This window comes from Mobula hypostoma, chromosome 9 (assembly GCF_963921235.1).
Source record: "Mobula hypostoma chromosome 9, sMobHyp1.1, whole genome shotgun sequence".
Classification (NCBI taxonomy): domain Eukaryota; kingdom Metazoa; phylum Chordata; class Chondrichthyes; order Myliobatiformes; family Myliobatidae; genus Mobula; species Mobula hypostoma.
The window spans coordinates 55,661,140-55,683,417 of NC_086105.1; the positions used below are offsets into that span (position 1 = coordinate 55,661,140).

Consider the following 22,278-nt stretch of genomic DNA (forward strand, 5'->3'; position numbering starts at 1 on the left):
GATTATACCCAGGAAAATAGGCTGTGTCGTCCACACCTTTGTGCTAAAATGAAAAATTCATCCTACTTTTTCCTGTCACACCTCCAGCAACGTTTTTGCTTTGATTCCCACTAACTATACAATTAACAGCAGCCATTTAATTTATCAACCCACGAGTCTTTAGGACACGAGTGGAAATCAGATCAACCTAGAGGAACCCTAACCAACGACAAGTCAGCTGAAGTCAGGACCAACCTGAATCTCTGCAGCTGCGAGGCAGCAGAACTAACAGCTGCACTGCTCTGAGTTGCAGAATTGTGGGCATAATTCTTACTTCCCTTCCTCAATGCAATTTTGTCAGACCCCAGAACTTGGGGTCCAGGGCAAATTTTCCAAAACAACAGGTAAATCAAACAGTATAGTTGACAGTAAGTAGATCAGCTGGTAGAATCTGCACATACACTCAGTGTATTCGGTACAGCAGTGGGATCTGGTGTTGTCTTCTGCTGTTGTAGCCCATCCACTTCAAGGTTCAATGTGTTGTGCATTCAGAGATGCTGTTCTGCACACAACTGTTGTAAATTGTATTTATTTGAGTTACTGTCGCCTTCCTGTCAGCTTGAACTAGTCTGGCCATTCTCCTCTGACCTCATTAACAAGTCATTTTTGCCTACAGAACTGTCCCTTACTAGATGTTTTTTCTTGTTTTTTGCACCATTCTCTGAAAACTCTTGAGATTGTATGTGAAAATCCCAGACCAGCAGTTTTTGAGGTACTCAAACCACCCTGTCTGACACCAACAATCATTCCACAGTCAGTCACTTAGATCACATTTCTTTCCCATTCTGATGTTTGGTCTGAACAGCAACTGAACCTCTTGACCATGTCTTCATGCTTTTATGCAATGAGTTGCTGCCACATGATTGGCTGATATTTGTACTATTAAAGTGGCCACTGAGTGTAGGTAGCTGATGAAATTTAACGCTGAGACTGTAAAGTGTTACATTTTAGTGAAGACATAACTGAAGGAGGCACAAATACAGATCTGGGAGAGTTTATTTTTTCCAAAAGGAAACTGGCTAGATAGCTGAGGAACTAGTTAAAGGAGGGGGGGGGGGTTGTAGACCAATTGGATTGTTTAACATAGACAGGGTCAGAATCAACAGTTCAAATGGCCTCCTGCCATGCTGTACCCATTCTGAAATGATGTGAAATAAGATTCAGTCATACAGTCAGGGAGATGCGGTTTAGAAGCAGGCCCTTCAGCTCAACTGAGTCCATCAACTGCCAGTTGATCCTGTGGTGACTCCCCTCTTGACACCCAAAGATTTTTTCATTATTTAGAAACACAAATCAGGAATGCGATGTATCCATGAAGCTCCAACAATGCTAAAGATGCTTTACACCATTCAAGGCAAAGCAGCCAACTTGATTGGTACCTGTTCCATCTCACTAAAATTCAGGCCTTCTACGACCATCTCACTGTGGCTGCAGGATGTCCGAAGTCTTCCAAAATCCGTCATACTTGGCCAATGAGGACTAGTGAAAAATTTGAGATCTATGTGGTTTGGTAATAATACTAAGGAACCTCATTTTAAAATGTCATAAGAAAAATAAACTAAATATATATCATTATCACGTCAGCTAAGGGCACAAACTGACAACCCATGACAACAGATGCTGCTAGAAGCAGTGATGGGATCCATACTGGAGTGTGGATTCTCAATGTGCAGTAAAGCACTGAGGGAGACTATGGCAAAATGAGCCTGTTGGTGCATACATATTGACATTATGGGTACTTAATGGTCTGCATAGATGGGCTAGGTCAAAGGGCCTGTTTCTGTGCTGTTTGACTCAATAACAGTCATTATTAGCTTCCAGGTTGTCCTTTCTGAATTGTACCTCGTTGGTGTATAAAAATCAAGACAAATTCTGTTCAATGACTGAAGGCATTTCAAGGCATGTGGCTTTCCTAATTAAAATTTGCCAGATGAGAGCAGCCTCATTTCTGATCATCAGCTGATTTGTTGGTCTTTGAGGCACAGCATGTTCCCTTCCATCTGGGCCAGCTTAAAGACATGCTTTTGTAATTTTAAATATAAATTCTCTCTCTCTCTCTCCCCCTCACCCTGTCTTGACTGTCACAGAGAGAGGGGGAGAGAGAGACACACACTTCGAAGAGCTCAGAAGCCACTGGCCTAGGCAACTCCAATGTCACCTCTCAGATCTGCATAGATGAGTTGTATCTATTTCTTTGTTGTATAACTGTGACTCAAGTTCGGTAACCTCAACAGAAAGATCTTTCCCCACCCCACCCCCACTCTTTGGCTTCCATCCAGGCTGCACTCTGTCCAGACAAAATTATTGTGGCTCCTAGAGTGAGTACACAAGCAAAGGATTGCAGGTGTTGCAAAGTGCAGGGCTGCAGGACATGCCCAGCAGTTTGGGCTGTGCTAATGAAGAGTGAAGAACTGAACCAAATGGATGACCTGCCCATTTCTGATTTTTAAAAAAAATGGGAGCAATTATCTGGGCTTGCAGAATTGATTCTGGAAGGGTATAGGTCCTGAAGCTCCTCTAAAATTCTGTAGGAGTAGCTTCACCAGAAAGACCATAGTGGTTCAAAGAGGCAGCTGTGAACATTTTGTCTATGATAGTTAGGAATGTGGCCTTACCAGCAAAATTGCATCCTGAGAAATGGGTATGTGTACTGCGCAAAGATTATTTTCTCCCATTGCCTCATTCACTCATGTTAACGCTGCTCCCTCTCCCATTCCCTCACTTGCCATCCTTTTCCTACCACTGCCTCAGCACCGTTCCCAGTTTCAGCCTTTTCCCTCTTCCCTCTTGAAGAGCCAATGAGTTGCTATTTGTTACTACTCTCTCCTTAAAGTTTCAAACCCTCTGACACTGGAAGCAATGCACGGTGCAAGTTGTTGAAATTGCTTCATTATCACTTCTCATGAGGAGAATGTGGGTCTTTTGGTAATGAATGTTTACACACACAACCCGGACCTTTGGAACACCTGTGGTTATTATGTATAATAAAGTAAGAGATATTGGTATGAATATGCCATGGTCCATTCAACATGAACTGCTCTTAATGCTTATAACTAAGTCAGCTCAACCTTGTTACTCTTTCCCAATATCTCAAATACAGTAGTATATAAAATCTAATGATTGGAAACTCAAAGTCAAGTGAAGAAGTTTCTCCTCAGTCTAGTTTTAAATGATCAGTGGTTTTGAGACCAACTTCCATCTCTGAACTCTTTCTGTTGGAAACAGCCACTCAGCATCCAAAGCCATGTCTTTACAAAGTTTTATACATTTCAAGAGAATATTGACAGTTCTCAATTGCCATGAGGGTAACTGCCTAATCTCAGGAATTACAACCCAATCTAGTGTACTGCATTCTGTGCTCACAATGTGGTCTCTTTGATGAGACTGAATACAGATTAGATATAACTCCCTTGCAGAGCCGTTGTGTTCAATTTGCAGATACATCCCTGGGCTTCTCTGTTGCCTGGCATTTTAATTCTTCATCCATTCCCACTCTCTCGTGTTTATGCCCAAAGTAAACTTGAGGAACAGAACCTTCTAATAAGTCTGGACATGTAGCATTCTGGATTCAATATCAAGCTCTTGCAGCTTCTGGCAGTTTGCCTTCTCTGTCTCTTCATAGCTGGTCAGGTCATCTTTATCAGATCAGTTTATCTCTATTAGCATAACCTGACCTGCTGAGCATATCCCATAGCCTTGTATTTCACAGCTCTTGCATTTCTTTTGAGTTCTCATTCTGTGCCATCATAGTTTTTATCCCCAAAACAACCAGGTTCTCCCTCCCTACCTGTCCCTATTGACCTAGATGGCAGTTTATCTCCAGAACAGCCCTGTTCCACCCTGTTGGAGATATTCCCTTTGTTCTAACCACTATACCCAACATCCCTGGAATTTGATGCTAACTTGTTTTCTCTTCCAATTCTGATAAATGATCTTTGGCTTTAATCATTAACTCCACTTTTTTCTATGGATGCTGCTTGCCCTACTGAATGGCTCCTGCTTTTCTGATTTATTTTAGATTGTCAGCATCTTCGGTTTTCCCTGTTATAATTTGCTCTTCAGTTTTTCCCAGTTAGATTTCAGTGGGGTTAAAAGGCCACTTTGAAGATATGATGTATCTGTAATATTTTAGGTCTCCTAGCATGTCCTCCTCTTCCAGATGTTGGTGATTTTTCTTTTTAAGCATAGCTCCTTGACATTGAACTTCAGAAGGGATAGCATAGACTCTCGAGGGCTTGTTTTTTCATTGGCATGTGTCCTTTTTGATTGGTCAGTCAGGAGTGGTGGTGAGGCTGGACCAGATTGATGGCATTTCATGGAACCATGTGCACATTAAGGACAGTTACAGCTGAGAACTTCAATGAACTGTTCCTTCCAAGGGAGTTTATTGCCTCTGGCCTTAAGTTTACTTCTATTCTTGCCCCTCAGTAGGGTAGGGACCTGGCTGTATGAACAGTACATGATCTTGACAGCAGGAAGGGCTGATACCACTCACTGCCAGCATTGCTGAGTCTCTTGTGCTATTTGCACCAATGTCTATTCTTTAAATTGTGACTTTTTTGCTGGATCTCAGCTTTTGGTGCCTAATAAAGTTTTTCTTAGAGATGTGATGGAGCTTCCAATTCAGGAATGTTCTGTGTTTGAGGTTAACTAGCTCCTAGATTTACTGATTATTTTCTTCAATCCAGCCCTAGTTCTTGGTTGATAAACCAAAACTTCTCAGGTGCCAATTAATTTGGACTTCAGGACAGTCCTTAGATGGGGAACTCTAGCCCCTTATGCTGGGAGACAACAGATGACCTAGAAGGAAGTGTCTGACAAGATTTGGTAGTCCTTGATAGCTTTGATACTTTATTGCAGCAATGTTTCTCTTCTCTGTAATAAGGCCATATTGTGTCTTCCCCCCCCGCAACTGTCCTACTACCAAGACCTTATTGTAGTTTCTGACATTTTTCCATTTAATAATGCAGGCCTTTAGTTGCATGCTTCATTATGTTTGAATAGTAGGATGAATTTGCTGCCCACCAGTTCTAAAAGCTGGAATACTTCTCTTATTCCTTTCATCTTTTTTTCTAAATCTGTAGGATTTAGACCATAGAGTACTGGGAATGTCAGATTTTAGTTCCATCTAATTTTTCCCAGTATGTATTCCTTGCCAGTCTTTAATCCTCCATAATTTGTTATTTGTCTCCTATTGTGAAGAAAAGCACTGAATATTTGTTCAGTGTCTCTGCCATTTCCGAATTCCCCACTATGATTTATCTTATTTCTGACTCGGAAGATATCCTTATTAATCTCTCCTATCTGCATGGAATGGCTCACATCTGATCTTCTACTTGTTGGTTTACTTGCATTCTATTTGCTTCTTCCTAGTCCTCAACTTCACTGTTTTAGGCAAAGTTTGAAGCCTGCTTCTGTTGATTCATCAGTTCTGTTAACTCCTTTTCAGTGAGTTTTTACTTGTCACTGGGTAATTTATTTATTGAGAATTTTTATCCCTTTAAATGATTCCCTGGTATCGTGTCTTTTTAGTTTCCTAGTATACCTCAGCCAGTCTGCACACTTAACACTTTTCAGTCTGCTTAATGTTCTAGCTTTGCACAAGCACGTGGTCAAATTTTTCCCGCAGAATTTGAATTTCTTGCTGCAAGGTTACTAATTAACCCTATTTCATTATGAATACCAAATATCCTTGTGCATTCCAAGAAACTAGCCCTGATCTACTTCTGCCAATTTTGTTTGACTTGTACTTAGTGGCCTTTTTCTTGTCTTTGGTATATTTATTCTATTTTCTACTTCATTACTTCTCCACCAGACATCCCTCCTACTCATACACCATTTAGGCTTGGAAATGTAGCAGTGGTACTTCATTGTCACAGAGTCAAAATCCCGAAACTCTCTTCTCAACAGGAAGGCAGTTCACCACCATCTCTGCATAAGAATGGGCAGTAAATACCAATAAATAAAATCAAAGAAAATTGTGAATATGAACAGAAAATGCTGCAAAAACTCAACAGGCCGCTGACCCAAAATGACACCTGACTGCATTGTAGCTTCCGCAAAGAGCAGGCATCCAAAGACAACAATTTGTATCCTTGTAGCGACATGGCTGAAATCTTATTGTCATAGTCATACTTTATTGATCCCCGGGGGAAATTGGTTTTTGTTACAGTTGCACCATAAATAATTAAATAGTAATAAAACCATAAATAGTTAAATAGTAATATGTAAATTATGCCAGGAAATAAGTCCAGGACCAGCCTATTGGCTCAGGATGTCTGACCCTCCAAGGGAGGAGTTGTAAAGTTTGATGGCCACAGGCAGGAATGACCTCCTATGATGCTCTGTGTTGCATCTTGGAGGAATGAGTCTCTGGCTGAATGTACTCCTGTGCCCAACCAGTACATTATGTAGTAGATGGGAGACATTGACCAAGATGGCATGCAACTTGGACAGCATCCTCTTTTCAGACACCACCGTGAGAGAGTCCAGTTCCATCCCCACAACATCACTGGCTTTACTAATGAGTTTGTTGATTCTGTTGGTGTCTGCTACCCTCAGCCTGCTGCCCCAGCACACAACAGCAAACATGATCGCACTGGCCACCACAGACTCAGCATCGTCCGGCAGATGTTAAAGGACCTCAATCTCCTCAGGAAATAGAGACGGCTCTGACCAAGTACACCCAGTTTAGTCCTGGAGAATCTTCGTCACATTGGCCTACGATTCAGTGTACAAGGAATGTCCCATATTCAAACGGAAAATAGTCTGTCCCTTACCTCACAAAATTTCTTCACTGCTTTGTACCAAAATGAGCAGCACCAAGACTTTCTCTCTGTCACATACAGAAAAGTACAGCTAGTATTTTTTTCTCAACAACTAAGTGAGAAATGGTTTGCTCAGAAAGCTGACCCTTATTTTGAAATACAAGGTAGGTAACCCTTGTTTCTGTGGCCGCCTTGATCAGAAATATCCCAGCTTTGGGTGCTTCATGTCCTCTCGAATGATAGGTGCTGCTGTGAAGTAAGTGCCACTCCATCCACTGAGTCCAGGTGCTTTCCTGTGCTTCTGCCTTTAAGGCAATGCGAGAGTGCTGGGTCTTTCAGGAATGCCTGCTATTCTGTATACTACACAAGGTAGCCTGAGGACATTAGCACATTCCACAACTTTTCCCGAACTTTTAAAGACAGAATTGAGACTTGTAATAGTATCTAAAACCCAAAAACAAATAAATGAATTTTTATCTCATTGTTTAATAAAATGAATGTCATGTTTGTTTAATTAATTCACTTGATTTATTTGAGACCAATTTAAGTAGTGGGCTGCTGCTATTCCCCCTCTGCACTTAAAGTACACCATAAATCAGCTCTCATCCACTTTTAAAATGCAGTCAGTTAATAAAGTGACAAGTGAATTAAATGTTTTCACTTGGTAGTAGATCTGTTGTATTATTTTTAAACTGATTTGTACTAGGCATTGTAAATGTCTCTTTTGTTGCAATAGGTTTTATCTGTTGTGGGCAAGTTGCTTTTATCAGTCTCAATCCTGTCCAGAATTTTTGAACCATCTGCCTGAATTAATTACCCCTTAATGGCTTTGCTCCTGTTGAAGTTAATTGGCAGCACCGCTTGCGGATTGTGTGACAGAAACTTCGAGCTTTCACAGTAACATTTCTTGGGTCTTTGTGTGCTGCAGGTTGACTGGGTGCAGTGCGATGGAGGCTGTGATGAATGGTTCCATCAGGTCTGTGTGGGTGTCTCATCTGAGATGGCAGAGAACGAGGATTACATCTGTACCACATGTGCCAGGCAAGTGCCTCCTGGCATCAGAACAGCTGAGCTGGCTGGAACGTATACAGGCACGTCGTTCTTGGAAGATTCAAAGGACAGCAGCTAGTCCATGCCTTTTACAGGAAGGACTTTCAAGCTTTCAGATTGAAACAAGACTCCAGTCAGAACTGACATGAACAGAAATCCCTCGCAGCCTGCCTTTTTAATGAGGGAAACAGAACATGTGGTTAAGATTGGGGTCGTAAAACTGCAGTCAGAAACATCTTGTACACTACATAGTGCTTGGAAAATGCCTGTTTGGATTTGGGGGATCTGAGGGAGTGAAATGAGGAGAGGAGTAGTTGCAAGAAGAGGGGAGTTGAAATAGTGGGGGGAGCCACAGAGACTTCTATAATACATCCCCATCAGGCATGCACAAGTTCATCTCCAGCTCAAGCAAGAAGACAAGAATTTAATTAGTTTCAAGTCCTCCTTTGTTAACTATTTTTAATTATATTTGGACTTTGAATTTTTCATACTTTGAGCTTTAAAGCAGGCCCTTTATTTAAAAGTGTAGGACGTCTCGCAGTTTAGTGTTGGCAGCTCTTAATGACTGTAAATGTCTCTTCTGTACATCTTGGGCTTTGTATTGGGTAACCAAGTAGATATTATACGTACAGAGAGCCCTTGTTGAACAAGGGACCAACAATACCTCGAAGTAGTTCACAGGTGAGATCACAGTTAATGGCATACATGCACCAATTATGCCTTCTGACCCAGCTAAACTAAAGAGGACAAACACATTCTTCCTAATTTCAGTGATTTTAAGTATTTATGCTTGTTTTGCTGTAAAATACTAAGCTGTAAAACTTTGTGTCAATGTTGCCCTGTTTTTATTTATCAATTTTTCCATATGAATTTATTTGGCAGGGTGGAGAATATCAGTTTTTCTGCTGATGTAATGTGTAGCAGGATATAACCTCTATCCAAGTCTGAGGATTAATCACTTGTTGCAATTTAAAACTAATACAGCAACTATAAAACTGGTGCGGTTCCATGTTTAGTTATGAAGTTGTTTTCTGAAAATGGGAAGAACAGAATGTACATCATACTTGAACGCGTTGACCAGATGCCTCCATATTGTTGCTGAGAGGTTTAACATTTTGAATGTAGAATTTTCTTCCATGTGTTTTTTGTCTCCATTTATTCAAATTAAAGGGAGACTTATGCTTTTGTACACCTAACAAGTTCCAGTTTAATGCTAGACCGAGTGCTTGTGGCAATACTGGTTGACATCTTATCTCCTTCATTCCCATTTAACATATCCAACTCCATTTATTTGCTTATCATGAAGCATGGGAAGCAGAACAACATTATCTTCTGTTGAAGTAAAAATCAAAAAATAACTTGAAACTCTTATGGTTAAGTTGCTGCTCATTCAATTCAGTTCAGTTTCTGTCAAAATTCTACAGCGTGACTTCAGAGAACTCGGAAGAAGGCTGAAAAGCAGGGTGGTTATCTGTGGTTTGCTTCCAGTTCCTCGTGCTGAAGTGGGCATGAACAGGGAGATAATGGATCTGAATGTGTGGCTGAGGAACTGGTGCAGGAAGCAAGGATTCACATTCTTGGACCACTGGGGTATGTTTCGCGGTAAGGATGAATTGTACAAAAGGGATGGGTTGCACCTCAATAAGCGGGGCACCAGCATTCTGGCAACATACATCAAAGTTGCTGGTGAACGCAGCAGGCCAGGCAGCATCTATAGGAAGAGGCGCAGTCGACGTTTCAGGCCGAGACCCTTCGTCAGGACTAACTGAAGGAAGAGTGAGTAAGGGATTTGAAAGCTGGAGGGGGAGGGGGAGATGCAAAATGATAGGAGAAGACAGGAGGGGGAGGGATGGAGCCGAGAGCTGGACAGGTGATAGGCAGAAGGGGATACGAGAGGATCATGGGACAGGAGGTCCGGGAAGAAAGACGGGGGGGGGGGTGACCCAGAGGATGGGCAAGAGGTTTATTCAGAGGGACAGAGGGAGAAAAAGGAGAGTGAGAGTGTCCAGTCCCTATATACTTCCATCCCCCATCAGGAAGGTCTCAAAGCTCTACGCTTCTTTTTGGATTCCAGACCTAATCAGTTCCCCTCTACCACCACTCTGCTCCGTCTAGCAGAATTAGTCCTTACTCTTAATAATTTCTCCTTTTGCTCCTCCCATTTCCTCCGAACTAAAGGTGTAGCTATGGGCACCTGTATGGGTCCTAGCTATGCCTGCCTTTTTGTTGGGTTTGTGGAACAATCTATGTTCCGTGCCTATTCTGGTATCTGTCCCCCACTTTTCCTTCGCTACATCGACGACTGCATTGGCGCTGCTTCCTGCACGCATGCAGAACTCGTTAACTTTATTAACTTTGCCTCCAACTTTCACCCTGCCCTCAAGTTTACCTGGTCCATTTCCGACACCTCCCTCCCCTTTCTAGATCTTTCTGTCTCTGTCTCTGGAGACAGCTTATCCACTGATGTCTACTATAAGCCTACTGACTCTCACAACTATCTGGACTATTCCTCTTCTCACCCTGTCTCTTGCAAAAACGCCATCCCCTTCTCGCAATTCCTCCGTCTCCGCCGCATCTGCTCTCAGGATGAGGCTTTTCATTCTAGGACGAGGGAGATGTCTTCATTTTTTAAAGAAAGGGGCTTCCCTTCCTCCACTATCAACTCTGCTCTTAAACGCATCTCCCCCATTTCACGTACATCTGCTCTCACTCCATCCTCCCACCACCCCACTAGGAATAGGGTTCCCCTGGTCCTCACCTACCACCCCACCAGCCTCCGGGTCCAACATATTATTCTCCGTAACTTCCGCCACCTCCAATGGGATCCCACCACTAAGCATATCTTTCCCTCCCCGCCTCTCTCTGCATTCCGCAGGGATCGCTCCCTACACAACTCCCTTGTCCATTCATCCCCCCCATCCCTCCCCACTGATCTCCCTCCTGGCACTTATCCGTGTAAGCGGAACAAGTGCTACACATGCCCTTACACTTCCTCCCTTACCACCATTCAGGGCCCCAAACAGTCCTTCCAGGTGAGGCATCACTTCACCTGTGAGTCGACTGGGGTGATATACTGCGTCCGGTGCTCCCGATGTGGCCTTTTATATATTGGTGAGACCCGACGCAGACTGGGAGACCGCTTTGCTGAACATCTACGCTCTGTCCGCCAGAGAAAGCAGGATCTCCCAGTGGCCACACATTTTAATTCCACATCCCATTCCCATTCTGACATGTCTATCCACGGCCTCCTCTACTGTAAAGATGAAGCCACACTCAGGTTGGAGGAACAACACCTTATATTCCGTCTGGGTAGGCTCCAACCTGATGGCATGAACATTGACTTCTCTAACTTCTGCTAGGCCCCACCTCCCCCTCGTACCCCATCTGTTACTCTTTAATGCACACATTCTTTCTCTCACTCTCCTTTTTCTCCCTCTGTCCCTCTGAATATACCTCTTGCCCATCCTCTGGGTCACCCCCCCCCCCGGTCTTTCTTCCCGGACCTCCTGTCCCATGATCCTCTCGTATCCCCTTCTGCCTATCACCTGTCCAGCTCTGGGCTCCATCCCTCCCCCTCCTGTCTTCTCCTATCATTTTGCATCTCCCCCTCCCCCTCCAGCTTTCAAATCCCTTACTCACTCTTCCTTCAGTTAGTCCTGACGAAGGGTCTCGGCCTGAAACGTCGACTGTGCCTCTTCCTATAGATGCTGCCTGGCCTGCTGCGTTCACCAGCAACTTTGATGTATGTTGCTTGAATTTCCAGCATCTGCAGAATTCCTGTTGTTAGCATTCTGGCAGGCAGGTTTGCCTCTGCAACATGGGTGTGTTTAAACTAAGTAGTGATGGGGAGGGGACGAACTGGAAACATAAGGGAGATAAAGGGAAAGTGAGAATAAGAAAAGTTAAGAAAGACAACAGAATCAATGGAGCAGAAAGCTCAAGAAGGGATCGTACAGTATGGCCAAATGAAATAGGAACTGATATGGGAGGTGAGGGGAGTAATGAATTAAAAGTATTGTATATGGATGCACAGAGTATAAGAAATAAAGTGGACGAGCTTGAGGCACAGTTGGAAATTGGCAAGTATGATGTCGTGGGAATAACAGAGACATGGCTTCAAGTGGACAGGGCCTGGGAAATGAATATTCAAGGGTATACGTCCTATCGAAAGGACAGACTGATGGGCAGTGGGGGTGGGGTGGCTCTATTGGTGAGGAATGATATTCAGTCCCTTGCGAGGGGGGGGACATAGAATCAGGAGACGTAGAGTCAGTATGGATAGAACTGAGAAATTCTAAGGGTAGAAAGACCCTAATGGGAGTTATCTACCAGTACCATATCTACAGTAGTCTGGATGTAGGGTGTAGGTTGAATCAAGAGTTAAAATTGGCATGTCGCAAAGGTAATGCTACAGTTGTTATGGGGGATTTCAACATGCAGGTAGACTGGAGGAATCAGGTTGGTACTGGACCCCAAGAAAGGGAGTTTGTGGAGTCCCTCCGAGGTGGATTCTTAGAACAGCTTGTACTGGAGCCTACCAGAGAAAACGCAATTCTAGATTTAATGTTGTGCAATGAACCGGATTTGATCAGGGACCTCGAGGTAAAGGAGCCATTAGGAGGTAGTGACCATAGTATGATAATTTTTAATCTACAATTTGAGAGGGAGAAGGGAAACTCGGAAGTGTCAGTATTACAGTTGAACAAAGGGAACTATGGTGCTATGAGGGATGAGCTGGCCAAAGTTCAATGGAACAATACATAGTCATAGTCATACTTTGTTTATCCCGGGGGAAATTGGTTTTCATTACAGTTGCACCATAAATAATAGTAATAAAACCATAAATAGTTAAATAGTAATATGTAAACTATGCCATGAAATAAGTCCAGGACCAGCTTATTGGCTCAGGGTGTCTGATCCTCCAAGGGAGGAGTTGTAAAGTATGATGGCCACAGGCAGGAATGACTTCCTGTGACGCTCTGTGTTGCATCTCGGTGGAATGAGTCTCTGGCTGAATGTACTCCTGTGCCCAACCAGTCCATTATGTAGTGGATGGGAGACATTGTCCAAGATGGCATGCAACTTGGACAGCATCCTCTTTTCAGACACCACCGTCAGAGAGTCCAGTTCCATCCCCACAACATCACTGTCCTTACAAATGAGTTTCTTGATTCTGTTGGTGTCTGCTACCCTCAGCCTGCTGCCCCAGCACACAACAGCAAATATGATAGCACTGGCCACCACAGACTCATAGAACATCCTCAGCATCGTCCAGCAGATGTTAAAAGACCTCAGTCTGCTCAGGAAATAGAGACGGCTCTGACCCTTCTTGTAGACAGCCTCAGTGTTCTTTGACCAGTCCAGTTTATTGTCAATTCATATCCCCAGGTACAATTATGGGTAATCCTCCACCATGTCCACACTGACCTCCTGGATGGAAACAGGGGTCACCGGTACCTTAGCTCTCCTCAGGTCTACCACCAGCTCCTTAGTCTTTTTCACATTAAGCTGCAGATAATTCTACTCACACCATGTGACAAAGTTTCCTACCGTAGCCCTGTACTCAGCCTCATCTCCCTTGCCTCCCTAGCAGGGATGACAGTGGAACAGCAATGGCAAGTGTTTCTGGGAATAATGCAGAAGGTGCAAGATCAGTTCATTCCAAAGAGGAAGAAAGATCTTAAGGGGAGGCCGTGGCTGACAAGGGAAGTAATGGACAGTATAAAAATAAAAAAGAAGTATAACACAGCAAAGACGAGTGGGAAGCCGGAGGATTGGGAAACTTTTAAAGAGCAACAGAAGGTAACTAAAAACACGGAGAAAAAATGAGGTACGAAGGTAAACTAGCCAAGAATATAAAGGAGGATAGTAAAAGCTTCTTTAAGTATGTGAAAAGGAAAAAAAAAATAGTTGAGACCAAAATTGGGCCCTTGAAGACAGAAACGGGTGAATTTATTATGGGGAACAAGGAAATGGCAGACGAGTTGAATAGGTACTTTGGATCTGTCTTCACTAGGGAAGAAACAAACAATCTCCCAGATGTAATAGTGGCCAAAGGACCTAGGGTAATGGATGAACTGAAGGAAATTTATATTAGGCAGGAAATGGTATTGGGTCTGAAGGCTGATAAGTCCCTGGGACCTAATGGTCTGCATCCCAGGGTACTTAAGGAGGTGGCTTTAGAAATTGTGGAGGCATTTGTTCTATATATTCAGGATCAGTTCCTGTGGATTGGAGGGTGGCTAATGTTGTCCCTCTCCAAGAAGGGAGGAAGAGAGAAAACAGGGAATTATAGACCAGTTAACCTGACGTCGGTGGTGGGAAAGATGCTGGAGTCAATTATAAAAGATGAAATTACGACACATCTGGATAACAGTAACAGGATCGGTCTGAGTCAGCATGGATTTACGAAGGGGAAATCGTGCTTGACTAATCTTCTGGAATTTTTTGAGGATGTAACTATGAAAATGGACAAGGGAGAGCCAGTGGATGTAGTGTACCTGGACTTTCAGAAAGCCTTTGATAAAGTCCCACATAGGAGATTAGTGGGCAAAGTTAGGGCACATGGTATTGGGGGCAGAGTACTGACATGGATTGAAAATTAGCTGGCTGACAGAAAACAAACAGTAGCGATTAACGGCTCCCTTTCGGATCGGCAGGCGGTGACTAGTGAGGTACCGCAGGGTTCAGTTGCTGGGACCGCAGCTGTTTACAATATAAATGATTTAGATGAGGGAATTAAAAGTAACATTAGCAAATTTGCCGATGACACAAAGCTGGGTGGCAGTGTGAAATGTGAGGAGGATGTTATGAGAATGCAGGGTGACTTGGACAGGTTGGGTGAGTGGGCAGATGCAGTTTAATGTGGATAAATGTGAGGTTATCCACTTTTGTGATATGAACAGGAAGGCAGATTATTATCTAAATGGAGTCAAGTTAGGAAAAGGGGAAGTACAACGAGATCTAGGTGCTCTTGTACAGCAGGCAGTGAAGAAAGCTAATGCCATGCTGGCCTTCATAACAAGGGGAATTGAGTATAAGAGCAAAGAGGTCCTTTTGCAGTTGTACAGGGCCCTGGTGAGACCACACCTGGAGTACTGTATGCAGTTTTGGTCTCCAAATTTGAGGAAGGACATTCTTGCTATTGAGGGAGTGAGCGTAGGTTCACAAGGTTAATTTCCAGGATGGCGGGACTATCATATGTTGAAAGATTGGAGCAACTGGGCTTGTATACTCTGGAATTTAGAAGGCTGAGAGGGGATCTTATTGAAACATACAAGATCATTAAGGGATTGGATACGCTGGAGGCAGGAAGCATGTTCCCGCTGATGGGTGAGTCCAGAACCAGAGGCCAAAGTTTAAGAATAAGGGATAGGCCATTTAGAACGGAGTTGAGGAAAAACTTTTTCACCCAGAGAGTGGTGGATATATGGAATGCTCTGCCCCAGAAGGCAGTGGAGGCCAAGTCTCTGGATGCTTTCAAGAAAGGGATGGATAGAGCTCTTAAAGATAGTGGAATCAAAGGCTATGGGGATAAGGCAGGAACTGGATATTGATTGTTGATGATCACAGTGAATGGTGGTGCTAGCTTGAAGGGCCGAATGGCCTATTCTTGCATCTATTGTCTAAAATAGTATTCTGAACTTTTGCATGTAATCTGTTTAATCATGTCCAAATACACAAGGGATATTCATTAATCTTTCACTTCTGAACTACTTAAAGTCTGTTTCAGATAAATGAGGTGCATATATTCTCCCCAACAGTATCTCTAAACAGAATGCACATGTGAGATCACATTTAATGTCATAAACCAGTGTCTGTTTGGATTTGACTGATTTTCCTTCCTGGGTGGGTTGAATCTCCAAATTTATTTGTTGGATCTGTGATGAAGTATTTGTTTCGAATGTTTGTAACAACTTTATTTTGGACCAGAGATACCACAGCTGAGTAAAGCATACATTCAGGTTTCAACCTCATCCAAGTGGTATCATTGAGGGAGTGTTAGATTGGCAGATCAGAGTTAACTTCTGTCTACCAAAGTACACCCTTGTACCTGATATGTGGTGAAACAATGGTTAAACAAATTAACAGGCAACTTTTTTAAAAAACGAATTAACAGCCAACAGTCATTTTTATAAATGATCTGGATGAGGAAGTGGAGTGATGGGTTAGTAAATTTGCTGATGACAGAAAATTTGGGGGTGTTGTGGATGGTGTGGAGGGCTGTCGGAGGTTACAGCGGGACATCGATAGGATGCAAAGCTAGGCTGAGAAATGGCAGATGGAGTTCAACCCAGATAAATGTGAGGTGGTTCATTTTGGTAGGTCAAATATGATGGCAGAATATAGTATTAATGGGAAGACTTTTGGCAGTGTGGAGGATCAGAGGGATCTTGGGGTCTGAGTCCATAGGACACTCAAAGCAGCTGTGCAGGTTGACTGTGTGGTTGAAAAGGCATACAGTGTAATGACCTTCATCAACCGTGGGATTGAGTTTAAGAGCAGAGAGGTAATGTTACACCTATATCGGACCCTGGTCAGACACCACTTCACTACAGGAAGGATGTGGAAACCATAGAAAGGGTGCAGAGGAGATTTACAAGGATGTTACCAGGTTTGGGGAACATGCCTTATGAGAATAGGTTGAGTGAACTTGGCCTTTTCTCCTTGGAGCGACGGAGGTCGAGAGGTGACCTGACAGAGGTGTATAAGATGATGAGAGGCATTGATTACGTGGATAGCCAGAAGGTTTTTCCCAGGGCTGAAGTGGCTAGCATGAGAGGGCACAGTTTTAAGGTGTTTGGAAATAGTTACAGAGGAGATGTCGGGTAAGTTTTTTACGCAGAGAGTGGTGAGTGCGTGGAATGGACTGCCGGCGATGGTGGTGGAGGTGGATACAATAGGGTCTTTTAAGAGACTCTTGGATAGGTACATGGAGCTTAGAAAAATGGAGGGCTATGGGTAACCGTAGGTAATTTCTAAAGTAAGTACATGTTTGGCACAGCATTGTGGATCAAAGGGCCTGTATTGTGCTGTAGGTTTTCTTTGTTTCTAACTAGATCTTCCATGAGCTTTTCATGAAACACTGTTAACTATGTGAACACATAATACAGACATCTGGCTCTTGGGTGTGCTCCACTTTTCAGTAAGATTTTAACGATATCAACTCAGCCTCAGCATTTCCCACCCTGATTCCCATAACCTTATGGTTCAAATACCATTCCCAGCCTTGGAGATATTTAATGAATTGGAATATATAGCTGTCTTGGGTATAGAATTCTAAAAAATTTGTTACCCCCTGAGGAAAACCTTCTAAATTCACTCTTTAGTAGTTGACCTAAACGAAGATTTCACAAGACTTTTAGCTGGGGTTTGATGGAGATTTTTGTTACTTAGCCTTTGAGTTGATATGAAAGTTGAGGTTCTTCCCCCTGCCCCCCCCCCCACTGGTGTTTTGGAGAATAAAACCTCCAATGCAGTTTGGGCCCTCTTACTGACTCTGGTCTGTGCTGTGACTGCTGACTTTATGAACCTTAAATCCCTAACAAGCCAAGGCAAAGTTAGCACCATGTGATCTCTAAATTGAAAAGTCTCTGTAGTCTTGTTTGCTGGCCACAGCATGATATCTAAATTATGGAACCTTGATGTTCTCTTTTGACAGAGAGCAGTGTGTGATCTGTGATTCAGCTTTTGCTGCCTTCGTGCATGTGTGTTCTCTGAACTGAATTGTTTCAGCCCGAGGTATTCTCAGAACCTGGCACCCTGTGTACCAGGTATCTGAATTAGATAATGTAAGAATTATGCACCTTTTAAAGTGTATGGTGTCAGTGCCATGTACTCAGTGCATTTTTGACCATCATGGTACTGTGATTAGTCTGAATTGTTGAGCTGAACACAGAACAGCCTTTGAAGTCGGAATTCATCAGAACATTCTTTGAACTTGATAATCATTGCTTTCCCTGAACTGGATAGCTTTAGCACTGTGCATTTCCTGAGCTTGATGTCATCAGTGGTCACTGCAGTTTTTGAACAGGGAAGCCTCAGTGCAGTTTATAATCTGAACGAGGCGGTCTTGAAGTTGTTATTCCTGTGCTCTGGCAGATGGCCTTGGTGCAGTGGGTTCTCTGACACCAGATCTCAGTGCCAAGTAATTTCTGAGCCTCAGTATTAGGCTCAGACCCTAACCCTAAAGTTATCCAAACAGCCTGGGCCAATTTTTCTGTCAAATTTTGTACCTGTCAGGTGATCACTGAGAAACCTTTTCCCATAACGCAGACAGGTAAGACCGGATGGTTATGACCATAATACCATAAGACAATAGCAGAATTATGCCATTTGGGCCATCGACTCTGCTCTGCCGTTCCATCGTGGTTACTTTATTAACCCTTCCAACCAGATTCTCCTGGCTTCTCCATCTCTCCCCATAAAGTGAGGGGTTAGAGGCTATCTGAGGGGCAAGGTGTGTTGCAGTCTGGAATACTCTGCCTGAGGTGATGTTAGAGGCAGAATCTCCCTCAACATTTGAGGTCTCTGAGCACTTTAATTGCCAAGGCACAGAGGCTGCACACCATGTGCTATGATATCAAACAGCGATTATGCACATCTGCTACGTGACGGCCACATTTGTATGTTATCTTAGCTCGGTTGCCACAGAACTTTGCAGTCTGTGAACTTCATGAGCTGCATTGTGTGTTCTCTGAACTGGACAGTTTTCAGTTTTTCTTCTCTTGTCTTGACAGCCACAAAATGATGCAATGTGAGCCTGATGACCCAGACCATGTGTTCTGTGTAGATGATGACTGCTGTTCCGTGCATGCTCTGAACATGAGTGACTGTATTGTTCATTGCTTGAAATTATCAACTGCCGTATACAATGAGTTCGTGAGCGTGATCTTCTCTGCATTCCTGTCACTTGATGTAGTGCACAATTCTGCCCTTTGATCTTGGTGCCCCATGTTGTACCTTCCCTGACTGTGCTGTAATTCACCAAATGTGATCATCTGATTACTTCTCATGTTCTCAGAATTTGTCTGTTATATGGACTTGTCAGTATGAACTGGGCAGCCTGTGATGCTCACTCCACAAATTTAACAGTTTTGGTTTTATGTGCTTGTAATTGGATGTTGTTAGCTGTGTTACATGCTGTCTGATAAAATTGTGCATTGGGTACCAGATACTGTGGTACCAGGCTGTCTGTTCCCATCCTTGCCTGTGCTTGTTATGTTTGTTGAACTTGACAGCATGATTACTTTAATATTTTGTCGTCTTTTAACTTGATAGCAAGCAAATTGCTCATTGTGTGATATTCTTGCAACTTGTGCTTTGAATTTAGTACGCTTGGGTAGCACTCTCCAGGCCTGGCAGTCCACACTGGCTGCTCTGAGTCTGGGGTCTAGCATTGAGCTCAGGGACTTGCTTGGGGGAGGGGCTTGTTTATTCCTGGTGTTAGATTTTCTTAGCTTTTAGTTTTCACCCACTGGTTTTTGAGAAGTTGGTTGTTGCACAGTTAGTTCAGTAACTAGTACAACTGATTAACTGAAACCTGCCCACTGCGAATGGTGGTACCAGGAAAGATAAACCTCTGTGCTTTTGCTAAGTACAACTGTAGAGTGGAGTGCGTAGTGTCTGCACTTTGAGCATTTCAGCAGTTCAGTGTAAACTTTTCCACAGCTCAGGCATATGGAATATGGGTAGTTCAGAAGGATTCCCATGCCCTCGGCTGGGACAAGTCATCAGCTGGAGGAGCTCAGTCTCTTGAGTGTTGGAGCTTGAGCGGCAGCTGGTGTATTTCAGGGAATGGTCTTTCTCCAGCTGAAAGTGGCAAGAAAAAATTGAGATTGAAAGGCAGAAAAAACAATAGCCAGAAAATGTACATAGGTGGTGTCCAGCAGTTCTTAATATGTATCTAAATTTCAAGAGTATAGTGATTGACTGATGAGTGCAGGAGTGAAGTTGAGCTAGTCCACTCCCCATGAACTCCGGCACACCTCAAGGATGTGTGCTTAGCCCACTGCTCTACTCTTTCTACATCCATGACTGTGGTGCTAGGCACAGCTCAAATGCCATCTGTAAATTTGCTGATGACACAACTATTGGCAGAACTTCAGATGGTTATGAGGAGGTGTGAGTGAGGAAGTAGATCATCAGGTTGAGTAGTGTCGCAGCAATAACCTTGCACTCAATACCAGTAAGACCAAGGAATTGATTGTGGACTTCAGGAAGGGTAAGTCAAGGTAACACACACCAGTCCTCATCAAGGGATCAGAAGTGGAAAGAGTGAGCAGTTACAAGTCCTGGTTGTAAATATCTCAGAATCTATCCTGGGCACAACATATTGATGCAATTACAAAGAAGGCATGATGGCTTTATTTCATCAGGAGTCTGAGAAGAGTTGATATGTCGCCAAAGATGCTTGCAAATTTCTGCAGATAGACATTTGAGAGCATTCTATGCGGTTGCATCACCGTCTAGTATGGAGGGGTGTCAGCACAGGATGGGGAAAAGCTGCAGAAAGTTGTTAACTCAGCCGGTTGCACCATGTGCATTAATCTCCTCAGCATCCAGGAAACCCTCAAAAGGCGATGCCTCATAAAGGTGGTATCCATCATTCATGACCCCCATCACCCAGGACATCCTCTCTTCTCCTTGATGCAATTGGAGCCTGAAGAGAGAGGCTCAGTGTTTTGCAACAGTTTCTTCCCCTCTGCCATTAAAATTTATTTTTTTGTTAGGTGTTTGAGGAGATTTGCTTTGTCACCTAAAACACTCAAACTTCTACAGATGTACCATGGACAGCATTCTGACAGGCTGCATCACCATCTAGTATGTGGGGGAGGGGGGAATGCTACTGCACAAGATCCAAAGCTACAGCAAGTTATAAAATACTTTTCATTCAACTCCTGTGATTTTTCTTTTTTCAAAAGGATAAACCCCTTAACCCCTGGTAACCAGCTGGGAGAACATCTAATTATAACCTGAATGCTGTATTGCTCCTACCTCACTGTAATTTTGACATCTCCCCCCCCCCATCCCTTGATTAGGTTTAGATTTAGATTATGAGGACACGCAGTCCTCTTTTATTGTCATTTAGTAATGCATGCATTATCAGGCATCCATTTAATGTCTGTGCTTACACTAACTTTTGAGTTTCAAACATTCATAACCCTCTGAGAGGACTGTTGCTTCTTCATTTTTCAACAGAAATCCCTTGTTTTAGATTCTCCCACGTGAGGAAACATCCTCTCCACATCCACCCTGTCAAACTCCTCAATCTTATATCTCTGAGTCAGATCACCTCTTGCAAGACTTCTGGCCCAATAAGCCCATGCTGCTCAATAACACCCTTGTGACCAATAAATGTACTAATGAGCAAGTCTTCTGAAACGTGGGAGGAAAGCACATTCGGAGGAAACCCATGCTGTCACAGGGAGAATGTACAAACTTACAGCGGGTGGCATGAATTGAACCTGGGACACTGGCACTGTCATAGTGCTATGACACTGTGCCATCCCATTGCAGATTAATATCCTAACCATATTTCATACTCATTCATTTAAACTGCAACAAGAACATTATTCCTGTTAACTTTGTGCGAATTCTGTATTTAGGGAATTTGAGAACTGGAATCCATGGGACAGCAGAAACTTGCTTAGAAAAAGCTGACTAATCAAGGACATTAAACATGTAATTGTTATGGGAAGGTTACATTTGCCAGATCTGAGTGCTTTGGTCTTGTATTGAGAGAGGTAATAAATTAGCCATGATGGAGCAGACTGGGTGGACCAAATGTTTTAATCCTGCTTCTCTGTCTTATGGTCTAATAATTGAGGGCTACGTGTTTGGTGTCATCCATGGATTTTAACAAGACATTTAACTGGTTAAAAGCCTAAGGGGAAATGGCAGACTTGGTCCAAATTGGCTCAATGGCACGAGGCAAAAATTAACCGTTCGGTGTTTCTATGACTGGAACACTGAACAAGCAGGTTCCATAGACTCTGCAGTCAGTCCTTTGTCTTTCTGTAATGTATCCATTGGACTTCAATGTAGGTGGCATAATGCAATAGGCCATGTAAATTAGGTCTAGAAACTTCAAGGAAGATTGGATAAGCTAGTGTTTTCTTTAGAATAGATGATCAGAAGGGACTTGGATCTAAATGAATAAAACTGAGGGGCTGAAAGAGGAATAACATATTTCCTTTGGCAAGCATGGAGTCACAGAGTTAGGTTTTGGCCTCTTTCTCTCCGGGTCTTTTGTTATCCATAGACTGGGGGGTGGAGAGGAAAACATTTTCAGAGTGGTGGAGAGTGGGATCAGGAACCTGCCAGGAAGGGAATAGGAGGCAGACACCAGGCCACATTGAAACCAGTTCAGATGTGTACCTCTAGAGCTGTGAATCCAGTGCTGTAAGGTGGGGTTAGGCTG

The 22,278-nt window shown here is 43.2% G+C and overlaps 1 protein-coding gene across 1 annotated transcript in view; it reads left to right on the forward strand.

The window, feature by feature from the left end:
• The window catches only part of kdm5a (lysine demethylase 5A), a 168,753-nt gene extending 159,224 nt beyond the window's left edge, over positions 1 to 9,529 (forward strand). Inside the window, exon 28 of the mRNA XM_063058334.1 lies at positions 7,735 to 9,529. Within this exon, the coding sequence (XP_062914404.1) occupies positions 7,735 to 7,935 (201 nt within the window). The 3' untranslated portion in view covers positions 7,936 to 9,529. The remainder of the gene's footprint in view (positions 1 to 7,734) is intronic.
• Positions 9,530 to 22,278: the final 12,749 nt, after the last annotated feature.